The sequence below is a fragment of the Muntiacus reevesi genome, chromosome 14 (genome assembly GCF_963930625.1).
Source record: "Muntiacus reevesi chromosome 14, mMunRee1.1, whole genome shotgun sequence".
Lineage (NCBI taxonomy): Eukaryota > Metazoa > Chordata > Mammalia > Artiodactyla > Cervidae > Muntiacus > Muntiacus reevesi.
The window spans coordinates 29,851,976-29,876,714 of NC_089262.1; the positions used below are offsets into that span (position 1 = coordinate 29,851,976).

The window sequence follows — 24,739 nt, forward strand, 5'->3', positions numbered from 1 at the left end:
ACCAGTAACTCCCAGAAATGGCACTGGACCTCTATAGCGGTTGAGGGCCAGGGCCCTCACTGTGGCACGCAGAAATGGCTGCAGGTGCATGGTACATGCCATGAGCCCAGAGTTTCCCCCGCTGTGTCTCTTTGTGACTGTGGGCTGGCTTCTCAGCATTACCAACCCTCCCTTTTCCAGTCGGACAAATGGGAGTAACAGTGCCTGTCCAACTGCTCCCAAGTGCACTGGGCTTCAGAGTAAGGAGGAGGGGGTGGGCTGGGAACGTGGTCATGCCTTGGCCAGGCCATAGTAGCATTTGGCTGGACATTTTAGTGCTGCAGTTTCAAGAACCCCTATTTTCCAGCTCTGCTGTACACTTTCCCAAGTTCCCCCGCCTTCAAGTGGCTCCTGACGTCACTCAGCACTGAGGTTCGAGCACGCACCTGCTCCTCGTGGTGATACACAGCGATGAGGTTAAAGGGTACCGTGTACAGGGTGCTGGACATCACCCCAAACAAGGTGCACATGACCAGGGTGGAGTAGACATTCGGGAAGAGCCCGATGAATCCTGTCCCCAGGCCGAACAGCAAATACCCCATAAAGTAAAGACCCTTTAATCCAATGCAGGGAACCAAAGCTTTCTGAAAGTCTGTGGGGAGAAGAGAGGGAGAGATTACAGCTGGCAGTGCCTCACATCATCTCATAATTTCAGACAACCTTTGCTTTTGAAGATTCACTTTTGTTTTTTTAAATCTTTCCTTTGATATTGAGTCAGGAACAAAAGAACCTCCTTATCTGTGCTTAAAAACAGCCGGTTTTGGGAATCAGTTTTGAATCTTTTGCATAAAGGAGAGTTGGAGATTGCCTTCCTGGGTTGATTTTCTTTTCTGCAGGGAAGAACCAGGTACTATGTAGTGGGCAGCTGTATATAGCAACAAGATGCAGAAGAGATGATTGAAAAGCCCACAATTATGGGACCCTGGGGTGGCAGGACATGCAAGAAACGTGCAGGTCTTTCTAATTGGCAGGGATCTATCCCAGCAGGACCAAAATGACAATCCAGGTCTATCTTGACCCAAAGTCAGGTTGGAGGAAATGAACATAACCAGAGTTTATGGAATAAGCTGAGTCATTCGGTTTTTCCGCCCCACCCGAATGCTGTCTTCGCAACCTGAGAAGGAGGTAAAGAAGGTGCATCGCCTGCAGACACTGGCCCTGATGTGCCAGCCCTTCCCAGTCCGGTCAGGGGACACCGCTGTGGCAGGCACCTCCCCATCGCTGGCACCCTCACACTCTGGACAAGTTCTACAACTTCTCCAAAACCTCAGCTTCTTGGAACTAGTAAAATCCTTGCTGGCGGTTGTTACTAGGATCAAATGAAGTAAGATAGCTGTGAAATCCCCCAGCCGAATGCTAAGCACACAGAAGACATCAAGTTAACATTGGCTATCTATCATAATTCCAAAAACACAGACTTTGCTGAATATGGTTGACTTTTCACTGGGGTCTCCTCGAAGCAGGTAAACTTGGCTTGCTCACAAAAGACTCATGGTAGAGCTCATTCTTTAAAATTGAAAATTTTGCTTTAAACTATTTTCCTATATTTTCCACCACAGTAGCAAAAATCCTTAAGAATGTTTTATCTTCCTTTTTTAATCATTTATTTTAATCTGTAATTTTCTTATCTTTCCTCTGCCCCATGCTGCTAGAACAAATGAACCCAGGAGATAGACAAAGGATAGAAACTAGAAAATATGCCTACTTAAGAGTGAAATTTCCCATATCTATTCAAATAATTACTGGATTTACATTGCACAGACAAGAAATCTCATCTGTATTCCATTTATATTATTGTTATCTCAATTAGGCATTAAATTTGTGAAGAGAAAGTTGCTCAGTCATGTCTGACTCTTTGCTACCCCATGGACTTTACAGTCCATGGAATTCTCCAGGCCAGAATATCAGAGTGGGTGGCGTTTCCTTTCTCCAGGGGATCTTCCCCACCCAGGAATTGAGCCCAGGTCTCCCTCATTGCAGGTGGATTCTTTACCAGCTGAGCCACAAGGGCCACCCAAGAATACTGGAGTGGTAGGCCATCCCTTCTCCTGTGAATTTTCCCGACCCAGAAATTGAACCAGGGTCTCCTGCATTGCAGGTGAATTAAATTTGTATCCATTATGTATTACATTGATATCAATTTGGAATTCCAAAAATGTTAAAGGAACAACATTGCTTCCTCTGTTAAATTCATGCCATGCTTGGAGGGGTGTTGTCAAGGCTGAGAATAAAAGCAGTATAAATCTAGTTTGCTTAATAATTACATTTATGGAGAAATTGGGATATAAGTTGTCTCAGTACCTGAAAGATACAATCAATATTCATTAGGTAAATGCTCTCACCAAGTAGATGGGCCAACCAGGAAGAAGGCAAAAGGTGATAAAAAGATATTTGGAAACATAACTAACTTCACTACAAAGACTGAAAATCTGGAAAAGAATGCTTTATTTATGAAGAGAAATCAGTCACTGTCAGGGCCAAGTTGGCTTGCCCTCTGCTGTGTCTGATACTAAATAACATTGTGCCTCTCCTTAGGGTTGGAGAGAAATGACTGGTTTAGGCCCCAGCTTTGAATAGTAGTCTATGCTATGAACAACTGGCTATATTTCAGCACTCAGCGTGGCTATACTCATTGATCTAAGTGTACCTGTTGTATAAAAGGAGCTTGAAAACAGTCCTTTATCACCATCCCCCATCTCTTACCCCAGCAGCCAGATTGCCCTACCAAAGTTTGTCTGGATAGAAATTCTGGGTCGTCAACCTGGTGTTATGTGATGAGTCCAAAATACACGGTTATCCAGTGTCCTCTGGAATTGTGGCAAATGATTTCTTCTGCCCAGAGTGGGTTGGAGTGCAGAGGGAAAGATTTAAGAGATGGCCCAAGCAGGGGCATACTGGAATTGGGACTCGGTGGGGAGGGAGGAACAGCAGTTCAGGCAGAAGAAACCAAAAACAAATACAGAGACATGAGACCATCTGGGAAGTGAGTCATTGGGGGAGTTCCTGCTTGGGAGTGACTGAGGTCCAAGGATGAGCCAGGCCAGACTGTGAGTCCTGGAGCACCAAGGTCAGGACCTCCACTCTATCTTATTGGAGCCCCTGAAGATCTTTAGGCAGGGCTGGTTGGTAATTTATAAAGAACATTTTAGTTCTAACTTGCCATCTTAGGAAAATCACAGGTTTATACACTAATATAACTTTCAAAAACTATTAAAATAGGAGGAATTCTTGTACAGAGAGATTTTAAGTAGAAAGGTCCTAAAAAATAACATGCTTTTGAATTTTCAAGAGCCATGAAATTCATGTAGGAACTCAACCTAGATAATGGAAGGGTCCCCGGGAGGGATTCTTTGAGGAAAACAAGTTAAAATTGACATAAAATTAAAAGGCTAACAACTTTTAGAAAAATATTTTCCTCTTAAAACAATGAGGAAGGGTAGTAAATAGTTGCCCCACTTCTTGAAAGCACAGAATGAGATGGATAAGTTATTAAATCCTTTCAGTCTAATGCTCCCTGATTCTAGGTATTTGAAATTGTCCTCCTGCAAGTTTTTTTTTTTTTTTCTTCTTCTTAATTTGTACACTCTCGACCCAAGGATCAAACCTGTGTCTCTTACTTCTCCTGCACTTGCAGGTGAGTTTGTTACCATTAGCACCATCTGGGAAGCCCAAGGTGGGTAAAGGCATTCCCTAGTGGCTCAGTAGTAAAGAACCTGCCTGACAATGCAGGAGATGCAGGGTCAGGTTCAATCACTGGGTTGGGATGATCCCCTGGAGAAGGAAATGGCAACCCACTCCAGTTTTCTTGGCCTGGCAAATTCCAAGGGCAGAGGAACCTGGTGGCAGTCCAAGGAGTTGCAGAGTCAGACATAGCTCAGCAACTAAACAACAAGGGAAAAAAGGGTTTTGCTAAGGAAATGTAAGCTTCAAGCTACCACTATTTGGTTACCATAAATTTTAAAATAATGAATTTTATGGTTTTATGATTATGAGGTTCATGGATATGATTATATTAGGTCTCCTTTCCCCAGCTGTGCTAACTTTAAAGAGATTTTCTTGATCTCAAAACAGGTTTTCAGCTGTGTTATGGCTGGGCAAAAGGTTAAATGCCAGGCTAGGGGACACTATACATTTACTTTCCTCCCCAACAAGAAGCACACTTCAGTGACAGAATGATGTCCCTGGGAATGGTACCAGGGATTGTTCTCCATTGCCTCCCCCTCTCCCACCTGGGCCATAACTCTGCTGTCCCCTGGGCCTGTCCAAAGCCTGGACCTCTGCCCTGAGGATCAGCTATTTTTCCCACAATACTGAAGAAGCTTCCAAATTTCCACTCCAAATGAGGGACCTGCATACATTTTACAGGTCTGAGTTTTCATTTAACTCAATCTCACTTAGAGAATTCCATACAAATTAGCAAGCACAAAATGAGCCTGTGTGATGCCCTAAAGTTAGAGGACATCCATTTGGACATAGTTAAACCCAGTGCCAGAAATCCCTTTGAAATGGTAGCTCAGACGGTAAAGCGTCTGCCTACAATGCAGGAAACTCGGGTTCAATCCCTGAGTCGGGAAGATCCTCTAGAGAAGGAAATGACAACCCACTCCAGTATTCTTGCCTGGAAAATCCCGTGGACTGAGGATCCTGGTAGGCTACAGTCCATGGGGTTGCAAAGAGTTGGACATGACTGAGCGACTTCTCTTCACTTCACTTCAAACCCAATCCCAGAAATCCCTTTGAATACAGTGTCCCCATAGATAAATTTAGCCAAGGTTGGGGTTGGGGGGCGAAGTTAATAGACCCCATGGAAAGCTGATGCCTGAGAAGAAAAGCTGTCCTTCTCAATCTGGAACAGGGCTCCTATAACATACCACCCTACCGATCGGAGCTAAAGTAATTTCATATGTTACTTTTGTGACCTATCATATTAACCATCCCTCCTATTTTCTGTCAAGATTGATAAGTGTACCTATGAAGCCCCATGGTGATCTCACTGCAGCAGAACACAGACCTGCTTTTAATCAACCATCTTGGCTGTGACGATCCCTCATGCATCCAACACTTTACCATCTTGTTTCCAAGATTTCCTCTTATTTCCCAAAGTATCTTGATTGGGAGCCCCCTGATTCCAAGTACAAAGTAACTGCTGTGGAGAATGGCCCCCAGGATTCACTAGGAAAAGGCTACTTGATGTGGTCTCTTCTAAGGGAAAAGGTTTTTCCTGACCTCCATATATTTACCAAAAATAAAATCCAAGATTCTGCTAGACCAGAGCCCTTAGGAAGACACCCTCAAGAGGAGGAGGCTTACTTACAAGAATAAAGCGAGGAGAACATAGAGTTGATGCACAAGCCCCAGCATCCAACCTCGACCCCTCTTTGGTAGATGAGGAACTCTGTGGAGTTGTGGGCACTGTAGGGATCCCCGTGGTACACGATCTGCAAGAGAGATTTGGGGCCGCTGAGTTCCCAGTGTGGGTTGGTAAGGATCCCTTCTCATGTGCTCTGTGTCTCTCTTCCCCCATGACTGTGTCACCATTTCATCCTTTCACGCCTCCACTCAAGGACCCTCAGGAGGACTTCATGTCTATTGCATCCAATCTAAACAACATCCTTCAGATGTTGAGCATCCCTCCTTCTGTCTAACATCTGATTCCATCTGACTTGGCAAACTTGTCACCCCTATTCTGGTTCAGCCAACAGGCTTCAGACTCATCTCCACACATGCCAGTCCTATCTCCAATTGGAATGCTTCCTCCCCGTACCCTCCCTCTCCAATTCCTATTCAGCCTTCAAGACCCAAATCACACTGCCCCTCGTTTATTAAGCCTGCTGTGACCACTACAGCTCATCTGAAATTTTCCTTATTTGTTGTATTTGATCCAGTACTGGTCCCATAGTGTCCTTTAACTGTGCAGGGTGTAGAAACGTCCCTCTGGAACTTGTCTATAAGCCAGCTCCCTAAAGATACTCTCTCTTCTGCTCTTACTGTGCCCATCCTAGAGGCACTCAGAAGCTCCACAGGTGCTGACGGAGCAATTGGCGTGTGAGACAAAGAGCGTGTGCAGGCATGTCTGTTACCTGGCCCATGAAGTCTGTGAAGAAGAGCATGTTGGATAGGAAGGCAGTCCATCCAATGAGGTGGCTGATGCAAAGGCAGCGGTAATGAGGGGGCATGCTCCTCAAGGCCCTCAGCAGTGACCTCAAGGTCATAGTCCTCTGAGTCTGGAATAAAACACCAAACAGGTGCGGCATTCAGTGTAGACACACAGCTCACTTGGGAGCCAGCATGCAGCCATGTTACATATCTGCTAGTAGTCTATCACACAAGGTCACACCATCTGGGCGCAGCACCATGGTTTCCATGGAGTGTTCTCACAGGAGGTGTTCTGTTATGTACGTGCAGATACTTCACAGTTTCAGGCCAACATCAGGGCTTTGAGGACATAAGGGCAAAAGAACTAGAAATAGACTTGCTTTGAGCCAAGATGTAAGAGCCATCGAACTTCCTATCTTTGAATGACAGAACCACTGTACAAGGATGAAGCTCATGGATTTAAGTGAGCCCCCAGATGGTTATAATTCTTCGATCTCTTGATTCTTAAAATCTGGTCATCCAAATTCCAAGATGGCCTCTATACTCTCTCTCTTCATGATTCTATTCTATTCTATGGCAAAAGGATTTTGCAGAAGTAACTAAGGTTACTAATCAGTTGGCTTCAATTATTGAACAGGGAGATTATCTGGGTGACCTTAATGAAATCACATCAACCCTTTAAAAAGCATAGATTTTTCTCTGGCTGGGAGCAGAATGGGAAGCCAGAAAGTCTCAAAGCACAAGAATTGCTGGGGTTTGAAGGTGAAGCAGGCCACAGGGAAGAACTTGAGAGTGACCTCCAGGAAATGACTGACCCCTGGCCATCAGTTAACAAGAAAACAAGGACCTCGACAACCACAAGAAGCTGGATTCTACCTGCATGAGCTCAAAGCTGATTCTTCCCCATTCAAACCTCCAGATGAGAAGGCAGCTACACCAACACCTTGATTTCAGCCTTGTGAGACCCTGAGCAGAGCACTTGACTGAGCCCACCCAGACTTCTGACCTACAGAACTCTGAGATAATAAATGGGTGTGACTTGAAGCTGCTAAACCCATGGTGGTTTGTTATGTTGCAGTAGAAAATTACTACATCGAGCCAATCAGCTCCCTGCTCTGGGTCAGGTACCTCCTTCTGGTTTATTTCTCTGGATCCTGCCATCAGTCAATATGTGTAAATGAGCCCTAAGTCTAGTCAGAGGTGAGAACATTGGAGAACATACACATACACACAAAAATACACACATGTAAAATGAATACATATGCCCCCCCAAGTCTTTAACCTAGACTTAAATTATGTTAAAACCAGAGGCTATAATTTATTGGTGCCAGTAGCTTTGAGAGAATGGAAAAAATTGAACTATTGACACAATTGTTTTGAGGCAAAAGAAACAGGCTTTAACAGCTTGTCATATGAGAGAAGAAAAATATCTTGGGACTATTAAAAAATCAGCTGCCCTGAAGACACCAAGACAGTAAACATTGACCATGGTAGGGTGATGGGTATCTCTTTCTGTCTGATTTCTATTTGTTCTGAATCTTGACATAATAAAATTGGATCTTAGCTAGTGTATTTACAAGATAGTCTCCTGAGACTTTTCCATTTTAACTATGAGAAAATTGTTTTATAACTCTTAATCTACTATGATTTTTTTTTTTTACTTTTTTTACTTCTTTTTTACTTCTTTGATGCAGAAAATTACATTCACTCATTGTAGGGTTGCTGTACAAGTTGATTTTTTATTTCATGGATTTTATAGTATTTAACCTAACGACCATGACTCCACTGACTTTTATACTTACTCAGTATTAAAAAAAAAAAAAATAGACATTACTATGGAGTAAGGAAAAAAATATTTTCTGCATGTAGAACATGGTATTTGTCTAAATAAATGGTGACCATAGCAGAAATCCAATGCAGAACTACTACTTTTTCCCTTGACTACAGGAAGAAACAATTAATGGTATAGACTGAGGAATAAGTGTTGATTTTCATATCTCAGACCAAGTGATTCATCTTTAATTTCTTTCCCTTCTTTCCAAAAATTCAAAAATTTAAAAAGTGAATCTGACCAGCAAGTATCCAGCCTCTTTCAAATATTAATTTATGCTCTGGCCTTATATATAATTTCAGCCTGCTTTCATTGTTAACCTAATTTTTTTCTTTCTCCCCCAAATAAATAAAAGCTTCAAAATTATGCCTTTCTATAAAAGCTGTGAATATAAATATTCAAAGTCCTTCTGGATATTTTAACTCAGAATGAAAATTCAGCTAGCATCTTGTTCAGTGACTCATCAGTTCCCTCAGTAAAATCCTTGCAATGATTTTGAGCTGTTGGGAGTTGTTTTACTGCATGCATTTTTCAACTGGAGATTGGGTCATGATGGATTTATTTATTTATTTATTTTCATGATGGATTTATAAATGAAAAATGAACAGAGCCATGAGGGGGAGACAGAACTGCACAAAAGTACCCTCAGAAAGAGACTAAATGTTGAAGCGAGCAACTAATGGTGGGGAGGAAATGAGAGAGATTTTTATGGTATCCAGTTTCAACAATGAAATAATTCAGCCTTCTTGCCATTAAAAAACAAAAAAAAATCCCAGTTCTCAAATTGCACAGCCACCCTCATTTTGGAAAGTAATGACTTGGACAAATAAGGATAGGTAGGACCTGACACTGTGGAGATGCCCACTGCTTAGCTGGAAGCTCCCCAGATGCACTATTGGAATAGCAGTCAGGTGCTTGATTTTGAGCCTAAGATATATTACTGGTTTTTTTTTTTCTATGTAGTTTTTGTTTTATATTTTTGTCACATAATAGAAGCATTTAGAGCCTACAGTGTTATGCATGTGGCATATGCTGGTACAAGTTAATTGTATTTGATGCATTTCTTCTCCTAATGGTGTAGAGGGTTTTACGCCTTTCAAAAGACTTCCACACACTTGATTTCATTCAGTCATCACAACAGCCTAGGGGCAGACTGAGACAGCCTCTGTTGGGTGACTCTTTGATGGCCAGTCAATGAAAAGAGGGCAAAGAGGCAGGCATGCTCTATCATATCTACTTATCTTAAGTAAACTCTGTCTGGTTTTATTCCTTTAACCCTGACATTATTTCTTCTTTATTTTCAAAGTAATACTTGTCTATTACAGAGATGTTGACTACACTGAAGGGTTTAGAAAAGAAAATGAGGACCACCTGCTAGCCTATCACACAAAGACAATAATTTCAATGAGCGTTTTGGGTGTATATCCTTTCTGTTTTTTCCTGTGCCTGTGTAGCTTTTCCCACAATCGCCACTGTGGAAAATTCCTCTCGGTTGAACACTTGGTTCTGCAAATGACCTCTGACATCCTTGGCATCTTTATGATTGAATAAAGAGCATCGCTGTCTCATGGTGAAGTGCTCTAGTCACACCACATGTCCTGGAACTGCCCTCTGAACCTGCAACAAAGTGACCACCTCCAGGGCTTCCCCTTCTTCCTGGAGCCTACCAGGGCATTTACCATCCAAATAGGTCACTGCATGTGCCTTTGATCTGTTTAAACATATGCACATCACCCATAATTAGACTACATATTCTTTGTGGGCAGAGAATATATGTGTTTTTCATTGCAAGCCATTGGCCACTGTTTCCTTTAATTCCACCTTAAAATGCTTGGTCACTCAGGGCATGATAAGGATGCTGGCTTTTTGGAATTTAATGGTTAAACAGCTGTTTATCTGTAAATATCCTTTATGGCAAATTTTCAATCCTCTCTTTTCTCAGGGAATGGGAAAAAAACATTCATTTTGTATATGTGTGTGTGTTCTATCTGATAAATTACGTCTTAAATAAATCTTCAAAAACACACACATCTAATGATCAAAGGGCTTCCATTGTGTGGCTATTCCATGAATCCCATGCTGCTGCCTTGCAGAGCCACACAGCAAGGGAGCTCCGTCCTACCCGACACCAGCAGGGAGTATAAATGTTTTCCCACAGGCAGTCTGGAGCCCCAAGGTCGCAGCAGGTCTCTGGAGACCTAAATTCTCCTATTTTCTCTATTCACTGCGTGATCAAAATAAAATGAAGGCTCCATCCCAATAGCCTCTTGGTTCCTCCAGTTCCCAACTGGGGATGCTGTTATTTGAAATAACAAATTTATAATCCTAATCTAGCCTGAGGATGGATGATTCCAGGCTTCTCTTATGGCCTAACATTTTATAGCCAGCTTCAACTTCCCTGATTTGATGGTCTGCAAAGAGTCAGAGGCAGAGGGACAAGAGGGAAATGCACATATTTTTCTATTAGGTGCAAAGTTTTAATTCCAAGGGATAATAGCTACTGGGCACTTGCAGATTCAATTAGTAGATTCACAAAATTTCAACTTGAGGATAACAAAACCTTTTACATCAAATAATCAAGCAAAACAAAGACAAGGATTAACGTTTAAAAGGATGAACACAAGGAAAGAACAGGAATATTTTCTCTAAGTAAGTAAAAAAGAATTTGCATCTTTACCTGTTCAGCTGGACTTTTGGTTTTTCCTCCCTGCAGCACCAACTCTTGGTTTACATAACCATTTTTTACTTTCTCAATAGACCCATACTCGTACATTTTGTCTGATGATGAGGCCAGGTCCTGGGGGGCTTGCTGCGGGGGAATGTCCTTTGCAACATCTGTAAGTGGGGCTTCAGGGATACTGCACAGGTGGATAATAAAACACAAAGTGAGCACCAGCGAGGAGAAGAAGAACATGACCTGGAATTCCGTGCCCAGCAGTCTTCCCAGTTCCAAGTGGGCCCAGTCGATGGCGCCCAAAAGGTAACCGAGAGCACCTCCCAAACCTGCAAAGCAAGAAGGAGCTGTATTAGCATTAATTAGAACTGTCTTCTCTCTCCATCATGTGCAGGCCCTCTACTTCAGTGGGAAAGTTCCCTGAGGACAGCAGAGGTGGCCTGGTTATAATTGGATTAGTAAAACAGGGAGAGGCTAAGACACCTGGGCTGGATGTGTGGGTTCAAGGCCTGGCTCTAGTATACATTTGCGGTGAACTTGAATTTCCTCATTCATAATATGGGGATGATGATAAAAAAAAAAAAAAGTAACATGCTAGACACATAGTTAGCACTTAGTAAATATTGCCACCATCTGAAGTCCCACGATTTTCTAAACTGCACTCTCAACATGGCTTAAGAACTAAAATTCCTGGCCCTAAGAGCCCTAGTTTCTGATTGTAATAAAATATAATTATTGCATTGTCATTGATCTGTTAATGAGTTTCTTAGGGTGACACAAGTTTGCGAAGATCAAACAGCCTTGGAATCTCTCTTCTTTCCCCTATGACAAGCTAAAGGTGTGACTTGGGGGGATAAGTTAGGAGTTTGGGATTAACAGATACACACTACTACATATAAAAGAGATAAACAACAAGGACCTACTATATAGCACAGGGAACTGTATTCAACATTTTGTAATAACCTATAATGAAAAAGAACCTGAAAAAAGCATCTGTATAACTGAATCACTTTGCTATATACCTGAAATATTGTAAATCAACTATACTTCAATAAAATAAAATAGAAAACAAAAGCTAAAGGTACTTGGTACCAGTTGATAGCCACAGAAAAAATACAAATTTAAATATGAATTTTTAAAAAATTATTTATTTATTTGGCTGTGCTAGATCTTAGTTTCAGCACCTGGGATCTTCAATCTTCACTGTGGCATGCGGGTTCTTTAATTGCAACACTTGAACTCTTAGATCTGGCATGTGGGATCTAGTTCCTTCATCCAGGTCCCCTGCATTGGGAGGATGGCGTCTTAGCCACTGGACCACCAGGTAAATCGCTAAATATGAATTTTTTAAAATCTTGTTATCCGGTCCCAGGATCCTGACCTGAAGTCTTTCTGGTGCTCGGCTTACCTGCTTACACTTAAAGACAGTGTGATCTGAGGGACATTGAGAAAGGATTTCTCAAAAACGATCCTGCCCTTACAGCGTAACATCTGAAATTCTGCCATTAGTGATTCATTCTTTTGGGTTCCTGTTTTTAAAAGCAAGTGCTCCTGGTACAGACAAGCTACTACAGGTCTCAGTACTGAAGTAGTACATGCTCCTCAGATGGTCTGCCTGGCCGTCGGCACCAGTGACATCTGGGAGTGCTGGGCTGCAGTGGGGGCATACCATGAGCTAGGGGGATGTCCAGGGAGGTAAGCAGATGGATGCCAAATACATCTACCTACAATGCAAGCGTAGGGCTGATCCTCCTGCAAATACCTTTAAACATCAACCTTCCATCCAGTCTTACCAAAGAGAAATATCTATCTACCTAGTCAGATCAGCTTTGTGTTTGTTTTTCTTTCTCTTGTGTTAGTGAAGTCTCCATTTTATCTCCCAGGTAAAGACAACATCCTGGGACTTGCCTGGTGGTCCAGTGCCTAAGAGTCCACTCTCCCAGTGTAGGGCACCTGGGTCTGATCCCTGGTCAGGGAACTGGAACCCACATGCCACAACTAAGAGTTTGCATGTTGCAGCTAAAAGATCCCACATGCTGCAAAGAAGACTGAAGATCCTTCAAGCTGCAACTAAAACCTGGTGCAGCCAAATAAATAAATAATTTTTTTTTAATCTAAAAAAGACAATATTCTCACAAATCAGATAATTAAGGAATAAAACAGAGCTTAAGGAAGTCTCTCTCAAACCCTAAACATTTAAACTTACCTAAACCCTGATCCCAGGAACACAAATCTGAATGCCAGGTAATTTGAATCCTAATTTATCCAGAATGCTGGAAGAATGGATGATTCTAGTCACCTCACGTTCTGTCTAACTGCAATTTACCATAGAGAGTATTTACAGATGAACAAATTTCAAGCACATCATTGTTATGCCCTGAGTGACAAAGCATTTTAAGGCAGAATTATGGGGAACAGTGGCCAATGGGTTACAATGAAAAAAAAATATATATATGTTCTCTGCTAGCAAGGACTATGTAGTCTAGTTATGGGTGAGGTGCATGTATTTAAACAGATAAATGGTACATAGAGTGACCTGTTTGGATAGTAGGTGCCCTGGTAGGTTTCAGGAAGAAAGGGAAGCCCTGGAGGTGGTCACATTGTTGCTGGTTCAGGGGGCAGTCCTGGGACACGTGATGCCACGGATCGCCATTAGACAACGATGCTCTTTTATTCAATCACGGAGATGCCGAGGACGTCAGAGGCCATGTGCTGAGCCAAGCAGTCAACCAAACAGAATGTACTAAAAGCCTAGCTCTATTGGAGGGTCTGTCTAGACTAGAGTTTCTCCGTCTCAGCATGATTGACATTTTGGGGCTGGATACATCTCTGTTGCAGGCTGTTCTTTGCATTGTAGGATGTTTTGCAACATGTCTGGCTGCCTCCATGCAATGCCAGTACAACCTCTCCACTAGTCAACAGCCACGAATGTCTCCTGATGTTGTCTTATATCCCCCAGGGGGACAAATGGGCTCCAACTGAGAACCCTGTGCAAAACTTACACATTCTTTTCTCAAAACCATTTGTGACTAGATCAATGTTGGCTACACTGCCGTTAAGTTCCCCTATCACGTATGCCTCTTTTCTTCAAATGTACTCTTCCACTGAGCACAGGAAATACAGAGCAGAAGACCCCTGCCCATTTGAAAGAACTGATGTGTGAAGTAAACCTTCCACTATGAAAACAGAATGTTGGTTTTATTTTATGAAAATAAATATATGGATATAATCATAATGATGGATTATATTCGATATTGACTTGAACACCTGAGTGCTACAATTGGAGGGTTTCCTAGTCTAGTTTTATGTCTACCCATGTCATGTACTTCAGTAAATATTTGAGTACTAAATTTATGTAGAAAACCTCTACTACCTTCTGGGGCTATAAACATAAATAAGACATAGCACCCCCATCCCTTCCTCCCCAGAAGATAGTTTCAAGGAGAAGAAGCAGATAAACAAACAGCTACTTAAAAAATTAAAAACTGTAACAAATAATGTTAGAACTGTGAGCTAGATACTAAAACATAATAGAGGAGTTTTGAAGAGTTTATTATTATTAATTATTAGAGAATTCTTAATTAGCAATGAAGATCCTAAGAGTTCACTAAATCAAGGAATCCAAAGATTTTAGAGGTAGAAGGATGTTTGCAACTAGTCTAGCTGAATTAGATAAGAGAACTGCAGGCTATAGTGGGTGACAGGAGACCACATAGAAGGAAGGATTTATAATTATGCTGATTTCAATTCCCACCTGTGTGTTTTCTAACCATGTAACCTTGGGCACTTCTCTGAAAATGGGCATAGTGATGCCTCCTTATATGGGTCTTGTGAGAGTTAACATGACAATACATATAGAGCGCCAGCACAGTTAGCAGCAGAAGGAAGGAGGCAGGAAGTGGTGTCCCTCAGCCCTGTCTGTCTCTTTGCGACCCTGTGGACTGTAGCTCACCAGGCTCCTCTGTCCGTGGGACTCTCCAGGCAAGAATACTGGAGTGGGTAGCCATGCCCTCCTCCAGGGGACCTTCCTGTCGCAGGGATTGAACCCAGGTCTCCCACATTGCAGGTCGATTCTTTACCATCTGAGCCACCAGGGAAACAGGTTTCAAACGGAGTGTGCTACTGACTTCCTACAGAAACCCTAATCCCAAAGTCTCGCCCAGGGGCAGGAGAAGCTGACAACTGCCGGGAGCTGGCCGAAAGGACTTAGTCATTCTAGGTCCAGTGACTAGAATTGGGGGATCACTCTGAGGACTAAGACTTGGGCTTACCACTGCCCTAGTGTGACCTGTGGCAAGTGTTGTGGAAAAAATACATATCTCAAATCTGGAAAGAGCAAAAACTATTTAAAAGGGCCTTATTTCTTAAAACTCTTATTATAAAGCAGGACTTATTAAACATTAATGCTCACATGAATCACATGATGCCTTGTCATGATACAGGTTGTCTTAGTCTGTTCCAGCTGCTATAACAAATATACCATAAACTTCATGACTTATAAATACCAGACACTTATTTCTCACAGTTCTGGAGGCTGGGGAGTCCAAGATCAAGGCGCCAGCAGATGCGGTCTGCTGAGGACCCACTTCCTCATTGACAGCCATCTTCTCACTGTAATCTCACTTGGGAGAAGTGGCAAAGGAACTGGCTTGGGCCACTTTTCTAAGGGCACTAACTCTGTTCATGAGCCTTCATGACCTAATCACCTTCTAAAGGCTCCATCGTCTAATAGCATCACACTCAGTTCAGTTCAGTTCAGTCGCTCAGTCGTGTCTGATTCTTTGCGACCACAAGGACTGCAGCACTCCAGTCTTCCCTGTCCATCACCAACTCCCGGAGTTTACTCAAACTCATGTCCATCGAGTTAGTGATGCCATCCAGCCATCTCATCCTCTGTTGTCCCCTTCTGCTCCTGCTCTCAATCATTCCCGGCATCAGGGTCTTTTCAAATGAGTCAGCTCTTTGCATCAGGTGGCCAAAGTAATAGAGTTTCAGCTTCAGCATCAGTCCTTCCAATGAACACCCAGGACTGATCTCCTTTAGGATGGACTGGTTGAATCTCCTTGCAGTCCAAGGGACTCTCAAGAGTCTTCTCCAACACCATAGTTCAAAAGCATCAATTTTTCTGCACTCAGTTTTCTTTATACTCCAACTCTCACATCCATACATGACCACTGGAAAAACCATAGCCTTGCCTAGACAGATCTTTGTTGGCAAAGTAATGTCTCTGCTTTTTAATATGCTATCTAGGCTGGTCATAACTTTCCTTCCAAAGATTAAGTGTCTTTTAATTTCATGGCTGCAGTCACCATCTGCAGTGATTTTGGAGCCCCCAAAAATAAAGTCAGCCACTGTTTCCACTGTTTCCCCATCTATTTGCCATGAAGTGATGGGACTGGAAGCCATGATCTTAGTTTTCTGAATGTTGAGCTTTAAGCCAACTTTTTCACTCTCCTCTTTCACTTTCACCAAGAGGTTCTTTAGTTCTTCACTTTCTGCCATAACGGTGGCATATCTGCATATATGAGGTTATTGATATTTCTCCTGGCAATCTTGATTCCAGCTTGTGCTTTATCCAGTCCAGCGTTTCTCATGATGTACTCTGCACATAAGTTAAATAAGCAGGGTGACAATATACAGCCTTGACATACTCCTTTTCCTATTTGGAACCAGTCTGGTGTTCCATGTTCAGTTCTAACTGTTGCTTCCTGACCTGCATACAGGTTTCTCAAGAGGCAGGTCAGGTGGTCTGATATTCCCATCTCTTTCAGAATTTTCCACAGTTTCTTGTGATCCACACAGTCAAAGGCTTTGGCATAGTCAATAAAGCAGAAATAGATGTTTTTCTGGAACTCTCTTGCTTTACCGATGATCCAGTGGATCTCTCATTCCTCTGCCTTTTCTAAAACCAGCTTGAATATCTGGAAGTTCAGGGTTCATGAATTGCTGAAGCCTGACTTGGAGAATTTTGAGCATTACTTTACTAGCATGCGAGATGAGTGCAATTGTGTGGTAGTTTGAGCATTCTTTGAGATCGCCTTTCCTAGGGATTGGGATGAAAGCTGACCTTTTCCAGTCCTGTGGCCACTGCTGAGTTTTCCAAATTTTCTGGCATATTGAGTGTAGCACTTTCACAGCATCATCTTTCAGGATTTGAAATAGCTCAACTGGAATTCCATCACTTCCACTAGCTTTGTTCATAGTGGTGTTTTCTAAGGCCCACTTGACTTTACATTCCAGGATGTCTGGCTCTAGGTGAGTGATCACACCATTGTGATTATCTGGGTCCTGAAGATCTTTTTCGTACAGTTCTTCTGTGTAGTCTTGCCACCTCTTCTTAATATCTTCTGCTTCTGTCAGGTCCATACCATTTCTGTCCTTTATTGAGCCCATCTTTGCATGAAATGTTCCCTTGGTATCTCTAATTTTCTTGAAGAGATCTCTAGTCTTTCCCATTCTATTGTTTTCCTCTATTTGCACTGATCACTGAGGAAGACTTCCTTATCTCTCCTTGATATTCTTTGGAGCTCTGCATTCAAATGGGTATATCTTTCCTTTTCTCCTTTGCTTTTCACTTCTCTTCTTTTCACAGCTATTGGTAAGGCCTCCTCAGGCAGCCATTTTGCCTTTTTGCAATTCTTTTTCTTGGGGATGTTCTTGATTCCTGTCTCCTGTACAATGTCATGAACCTCCATCCATAGTTCATCAGACAATCTGTTCAACAGCATCACATTAGGCATGAGGTTTTCAACATATGGATTCAGAGGGGGACACAAACATTCAATTTATAGCATGTGAAGTGAAGTGAAGTCACTCAGTCGTGTATGACTCTTTGCGACCCCATGGACTGTAGCCTAATCAGGCTCCTTCATCCATGGGATTTTCCAGGCAAGAATACTGGTGTGGGTTGCCATTTCCTTCTCCAGGAGATCTTCCCAACACAGGGATTGAACCCAGGTCTCCTGCATTATAGGCAGATGCTTTACCATCTGAGCCACCAGGGGAGTCTACAGCATAAGTTCTGATTTTAAAGATGGCAATAGAACCCAAGGCTCTGCATTCCCAGTGACAACCTACCCCTGTTAGTCCAAATATCACTTTTTGAGCACTCAGGGGATAGAGCAGCTTCTAAGCAACCTGTACCACCCTCATCTGATATTCTTGGGAATGAGACTTTGTTGTCATCTTACAAGTTGTACAATATTGTAAAACTAAGGATAATTTGCAGACATTAATAATATTTGTAACCATATTTTTTCATAGCCTGGTAGGACTATTACAGAGGAGCTACAGTTATATTACTTTGTAGTATGTTAATCAGATTTGTATCTAATCTAGCTTTTTTTTCCCTTTTGCTAAACACACACACACACACACACAGTTTATCCTGAAAGAACTTGGGGAAACTGTTCTTTGTCTTCCCAATCAGTTCCTCCACTAATCAGTTAAGTAAGTCACGCTACAAGTATCTTAAAAAATTTTCCAATCCTCTCTTCTCTCAGGGAAAGGGTAAAAACAAAACAAGCAAAACTAATTCATTTGTCTTGGCGCTACTGTGGGACACAGCTAAAAGTTTAACAATGTATGACAAAACCCACTGCAATGTTGTGAAGTAAGTAGCCTCTAATTAGCAACTAATAAAAATAAAAAGGTATAAATATAAAAAAAAAAAGTTTAACAGTATGCCTCGATGAATAGTGGGGCCATGCTGAATGCTGAATGCTAAGGTGCTTTAGTAGTATTCAACTCTTTGCAACCCTATGATCTGTAGCCCACAAGCCTCCTCTATCCATGGGATTCTCCAGGCAAGAATACTGAAGTGGAATGCCATTTCTACTAGGCAGCATCTTAAAACTCTGGATGGAAACATTTAACTTTTATCTATTCACACCTTCAGATCTGATGAGGCCAGCAGAAGGCTGTAGGAATTTACTGAATGCTTTGCTTTTAACATCGTCCACTTAAACTAAGGATTTTATCTTCAAAATAGTCTCCTAAACAAAGCCTAGTCATCAAAGTGGCAACAAAGGTTAACATCAACTCCCACATTTATATCAAGATTGCATTTACCACTACTGCCAGCATCAGCCTTCCTGGGGCTCTTGGAGTCAGTCCCCAGGCTATTGGCCAGAGGATAAACTGGAACATCTCAAGGGCATCTGCCACCACATTAGATAACCAGCCTCTGCAAAGAAGGCTCCAGCTGGCTCTTATCCTAGCCTGACAGAGCCAGGCTGTGATGTTAAACTCACACCAGAGTTCATTCCCCTGGGAATGAATGGCTCAGCAGACAGATAGTGTATTTCATAACTAATGATACAGCTTAAACAATGGTTCCTCCTGGAAGAAGTATAATAAGTAAATGGAGAAGGCAATGGCGACCCACTCCAGTACTCTTGCCTGGAAAATCCCATGGATGGAGGAACCTGGTGGGCTGCAGTCCATGGAGTCGCGAAGAGTCGGACACGACTGAGCAACTTCACTTTTACTTTTCACTTTCATGCATTAGAGAAGGAAATGGCAGCCCACTCCAGTGTTCTTGCCTGGAGAATCCCAGGGACAGAGGAGCCTGGTAGGCTGCAGTCTATGGGGTTGCACAGAGTCGGCCACGACTGAAGCGATTTAGCAGCAGCAGCATAATAAGTAAAGGGCTTCCCTGGTGACTCAGACGGTAAAAAAATCTGCCTGCAATGCAGGAGGCCCAGGTTCAATCCCTGGTCAGGAAGATCCATGGAGAAGGGAATGACAACCCTTTCCAGTATTCTTGCCTAGAGAATTCCACAGACAGAGAAGTCTGGCAGGCTACAATCCACAGTGTCACAGAGAGTCAGACACGACTGGCTGACTAATACAACATGTAATAGGTAAAATGGGAAACTGGGAGGAATCTAAAGAGAGTCTGTCTGAGTCAAACTCTGCATCTACCATGGGCCTGTAATTGATTCCCTGCTTCAGGCATGTGACTAAACAACCTCAACTGCAATGGAGAATGAGCTCAAGAGGAGAGAGTTATTGGTGTGCTGCCAGCTTCAGTACCTCAGCAAGGGGACAGATGAAAGATCCTGCATTCCTGGGAGGTTCATGGAAGAGTCTCTCTGCTTCTTTTCTATGTGTTGAGAAAATAGCAATGAAAGTGTCAGATTAGTTCCTACCTACACCAAACACACACACACACACACACACACACAAAATCCCAGAGAGTTAACATAAGTACCAACTACTAGGAGTGTGTATGTGTGTGTGTGTGTGAGAGAGAGAGATATTTTTTAATCAGTAGAAATGGATGGAACACCTACTCTCACCAAGAACTGTGCTGGGCACTGCAGACATAGCAATGAACCAGGCAGATGTAACTTCCCTTCTAGAGACTGAGCATATAAGACCTGACATTCCTTGAGATTTGCAAGGCAACTCATCTTCTAAGAGATGTGAGAAAATATATTTAAAGTGCTGACCATGGCTTCCGTCCACCCACAACTGCCCTGGTATTTCCCGGGGCCCTTCCTTCATGTTCAAACTGAACCAGGCTCATTGCTTTTGGGGAAGGACATGAAAGTGGAAAGCAGAGAAATAAGAACATATCTCCTTGTTTCTGAGTTTCAGAAGCCCTTAGGCTCCAAAGGCACTGATGGTAGATGAGTTGCTGGCCAAAATCTTGGCTCTCTCTGCCCACCAGAGCCGAATAAAAAATAGGGAGAACAAGTATGGAGGAAATAGGGAGGTGGCTTTAATTCTCAGTCGGCAGAAAGGGGAAGACAATAGGCTCATGACTCAAGGACAGTGCCCCCTCTCCATGGGAGTCTAGGGGCTTATATAGGAGTCAATGATGAGGAATAAAGGTGTTAGGATCTTGATTTCTTCCTCTTGCATTGTTTCAAAGATAGTCATAGGCTGGTGTCAGTAACCTAGTAATTGAGTCTGGCAGTTTGGTGGCTCTGATATGTAACTACAAAGGGAAGGGTGTTGTAAGGGTAAAAACCAGATGCAGGATGTATTTAGCACAAAGTCAAAGGTAAAATTGGTGTGAAGTGTAGCTCCTGCAGAGTTAGGGGGCAGAAAAGCAAACTTAAATTATAGACATGCAGAGCTAGGAACAGTTAGGAATGTTCAGGCCTGCACACTGTTCTCTTTTCTCTTCTTCACTGGACTTCCCTGGTGGCTCAGATGGTAAAACATCTGGCTACAATGTGAGAGACCCGGGTTCAATTCCTGGGTCGCGAAGAAACCCTGAAGAAGGAAATGGCAACCCACTCCAGTACTCTTGCCTGAAAAATCCCATGGACGGAGGAGCCTGGTAGGCTATAGTCCATGGGGTCACAAAGAGTTGGACATGACTGAGCAAGTTCACTTTTTCAGGAAAGGAAAAGATAAAAACTCATTCCTCTATTCTCCTTTTTACTGCAACAGAATCAATTAAAAAAAAAAAAGTGATTTAAGTACAAGGCTTCCCAGGGTAGACAGAGCATTCATGAAGGGTGAATTGGTGTGTCCCTAAAGCTGTAATGGTTCTGCTTCTTGATCCTTGGACCTAGCTGGGGTGGGAGGATGGAGGGGGTAGTGGGGAGCAAAACCTCCCAAATGATTTGGGAAACCCAAGAGCAGAACGGATCAACACTTTCTTTCCTAGGAAGACCCCAGGGGGACATTCAGACTTCAAGGGAGCAAGGGCTCTGCGGTGGGTGAGACAGAAGAGACCGTGTATCAGGCTCTGTTCTAGATGCTTGACGTTTACCACTCACTCAATCCTCACATCAACCCTTTGAGGAAGTTACTACTGCTGCATCTTACTATCAGCAGTAGTTACGTTCCAGAAAGTGTCCACAAGCCCTGAATTGGTGAATTGGTGAATAGTAAACTCCTGCTCTGAGGGTTAAGTTCCCGTGAGCCTCAAGTCTTCGTTTTCATCAGTGGAACAACACAGAACCTTGTTTTACATGTGTTTCTGTTTAAAGATATCTCATGGAATAGCCCGTGGCCAACGGCACTGTAACTCACACCGGAACAACACTTAGGACACATATTTTCTCCAGAAGTCACATCACAACATTCTTGCACTTATGAACCCAAAGCAGTGCTTTCAGCACCTCATTTGGAGCCACTTTAAATACTGAAATCACCGAGAAAAAAAATACAGAAAAGAAAAAAAATGGCACCAGACAAATCACAAAAAGGACATCTGTTTACAGTGTAAGAATCAAAACAAGAAGGCAGAGTGTCACCTTGCTCAACCACAGCTGGGAGCAAGCACACTGGCTGACTCTCCCCAACTCTGCAGATGCTTGCAAATGATGGAGAATGAGCTACAAGTATTGATTTTGGTGGTACCAGTAAGTTTTAGTAAGCAGATGACTTCACGAATATGGAATCCCTGAATAACAAGGCTCAACTGAATTTCCACCTCTCTTTTAGAGACAAGAAAACCAGAGCATGGAGTGTCTGCAGCTCACAGAGCCCACCTCACATCTGCAGGCCTGGGAAGCGCAGATGCCATGTGGGCGGTGGGGAGCTGAGAATCCTGGGGGTTCTGAAGGGGCCCCATGGACAAGGATGAGCGAGAATGCAACTGTGACCAGTTCAGCCTCACAGCTGAGAAACCGAGGGACCAAGGACAGCCCAGTAAATGCCAGTGAGAACACATGACAAGGAAGCCCAGATCCTTGCTGCCTGAAACTTTTGCACTCTAAGCTCCCAGTTTTTAGATGCAAGACTCAGGGAAAGGTGTAGGAGAGCATTCCAAAGGGACTGACACTAAGTTTTCACCATCCTGGGCCAATGGGCCTCAACACAGACACAATTAAATTACATCTGGGTTGGGGTGGTGGTTTAGTCGCTAATTTACGTACGACTCTTTGCAAGCCCATGAACTGATGCCTGCCAGGCTCCTCTGTCCATGGGATTCTCCAGGCAAGAATACTGGAGCGGGTTGCCATTTCCTTCTCCAGGGGATCTTCCCAACCCAGGGATCAAAGCTGGGTCTCCTGCATTGCAGGAAGATTCTTTACCAACTGAGCTATGAGGGAAGCCCTTGGGTTGAGGATTCACATGCATTGCAGACATAAAGACTGATTCAATATCTTCCACTAGCTGTTTTCCCAGGTGGCGCTAGTGGTAAAGAACATGCCTGCCGAAGCTGGAGTTGAAAGAGACCCAGGTTCCATCTGTGGGTTTGGAAGATGCCCTGGAGAAGTGCATGGCAACCCTCTCCAGTATTCTTGCCTGGAAAACCCTATGGACAGAGGAGCCTGGTGGGCTATGGTCCATAGGGCCGAAAAGAGTTGGACATGACTGAAGTGATTTAGCACACAAATCCAGCTGTGTGATCTTGAGTTAGTCATTTACCTCTCAGCCAACACAGCTTCCTCACAGGTAAAATGAGGATGTTAAAATAGAATATTTGTCTCATCAATATTTCTTCAGCATATTTCCAGAACTATTCTAAGCACTAGTGATTTTCAAACAAACAGGAAATATTCCTGTCTTCAGATAGCTTATATGTTGGCTCTAGAGGCAGACAATAAACAACAAACAAATGAATAAATAATATATTATAAAGTAATCATGAATTGCTGAGGAGGGGCTATGTGACCAGAGATTATAACAAAGAGAGGATGCAAACCAAGCCAGCCAGTTGGTATCTGGGGAAAGAGATTTCTGGTAGACAATTCCCTCGTGGCTCAGATGGTAAAGAATTAACCTGCAATGCAGGAGACCCAGGTTCCATCCCTGGGTTATGAAGATCCCCTGGAGAAGGGAATGGCAACCCACTCCAGTATTCTTGCCTGGAGAATTCCATGGACAGAGGAGCCTGGTGGGCTACAGTCCATGAGGTTGCAAAGAGTCAGACACAGATGAGTGACTAAGCATGTAAACAAGTATTGAGTAAGTGAAAAAATGTCCTCAGGGGCTCCCATCTCTAACCTGCCTTTGAGATTCTTTGAGAGGTAGGTGCTGAATGGGGATAAGAAATTGCAATTTGTAGACCTTATCTGTTTCACCCTAAGTTATTCATGTCACCCTCAAAGCTGAAATTCCCGTACCCTGGTTTCTGCTCTGGCCACATCCTTTCCTGCCTGCATGAGGAGACATGAAAGTTCACTGGGGGCAGAAACTTCAAAGGAAACTCAGCTGATGAAAGAAATCCACTCATGCAGCAATGAGTCCTGAAGGAGGAGTTAAAATCGACTCTACCGTGAAACACAGCCTTTTCCCACTTGTATACATTTGGTCAAAAGGACCCACATCTAAACTTTATTTTTAGGACTCTTTTTTTAGCTCTTAATTATTTCCATTCTGAGTATTTGTTTCACTAGCATTTTTTACACAAACTTTGAAGTATTAAAGAAACAGAAAAGTCAAAAGACGCTAAGCCTAACACGTTACCCACTCTTCTTCCAAAGATGCACATGGGGCAAGTTCCTTATCAAGTCATTACACACAACCACAACTTTTGCAAGCCTGGTGGGAATGGAGAATATATAGTAAATATATACATTTGGTGCTGAATCCTATTAAAGGGTTCCTTGCTCAGGAACCATTGCTTGGGACCATTTGCCAGAATGGTGGCGGTGGTTGGTGATTCAGTTTGCCAAGTTGCATCCAATTCTTGCAACCCCATGGACTGTAGTCTGCCAGGCTCCTTTGTCCATGGGATTCTCCAGGCAAGAACACTGGAGTGGGTTGCCATTTTCCTCTCCAGGAGCTCTTCCCAACCCAGGGATCAAACTCAGGTCTCTGGCATTGCAGGTAGAGTCTTTACCGACTGAGCTACGAGCAAAGCCCCAATATACTTCCAGGCTATTAATAACTAACATGGTGGACAGATTCACAACCCTGTGAAGAAACAGAAGTTCAGAAATAGTAGGGACTGGGTGGGAGGAGGAGTCAGGATTTGAACTGGGACAACCTTTACTGACCATCAGCCCTCATCCAGTCTCCTTGGGTGGAACAGAGACCACTGTTCAGGAGAGCAAGGCCTCGGGTTAATTTATCAATAGCAACAGATGCTCACTTACAAGCATTCTGACTCAAGGGAGGAATCTCCTTTCTTTCTGGTGAGTGAGGGCTCCACAGCCCTAGGTGTGCCCAGAGGTGAAGGCATG

At 43.1% G+C, this 24,739-nt stretch overlaps 1 protein-coding gene across 1 annotated transcript in view; it reads right to left on the bottom strand.

Annotated features, from left to right (window-relative positions):
* The window catches only part of SLC45A2 (solute carrier family 45 member 2), a 34,091-nt gene that overhangs the window by 3,759 nt on the left and 5,593 nt on the right, over nucleotides 1–24,739 (bottom strand). Inside the window, exons 3-6 of the mRNA XM_065905475.1 lie at nucleotides 10,644–10,969; nucleotides 6,120–6,263; nucleotides 5,354–5,477; nucleotides 426–631 (exon numbers count right to left, since the gene is read on the bottom strand). Of these exons, the coding sequence (XP_065761547.1) occupies nucleotides 426–631; nucleotides 5,354–5,477; nucleotides 6,120–6,263; nucleotides 10,644–10,969 (800 nt within the window). The remainder of the gene's footprint in view (nucleotides 1–425; nucleotides 632–5,353; nucleotides 5,478–6,119; nucleotides 6,264–10,643; nucleotides 10,970–24,739) is intronic.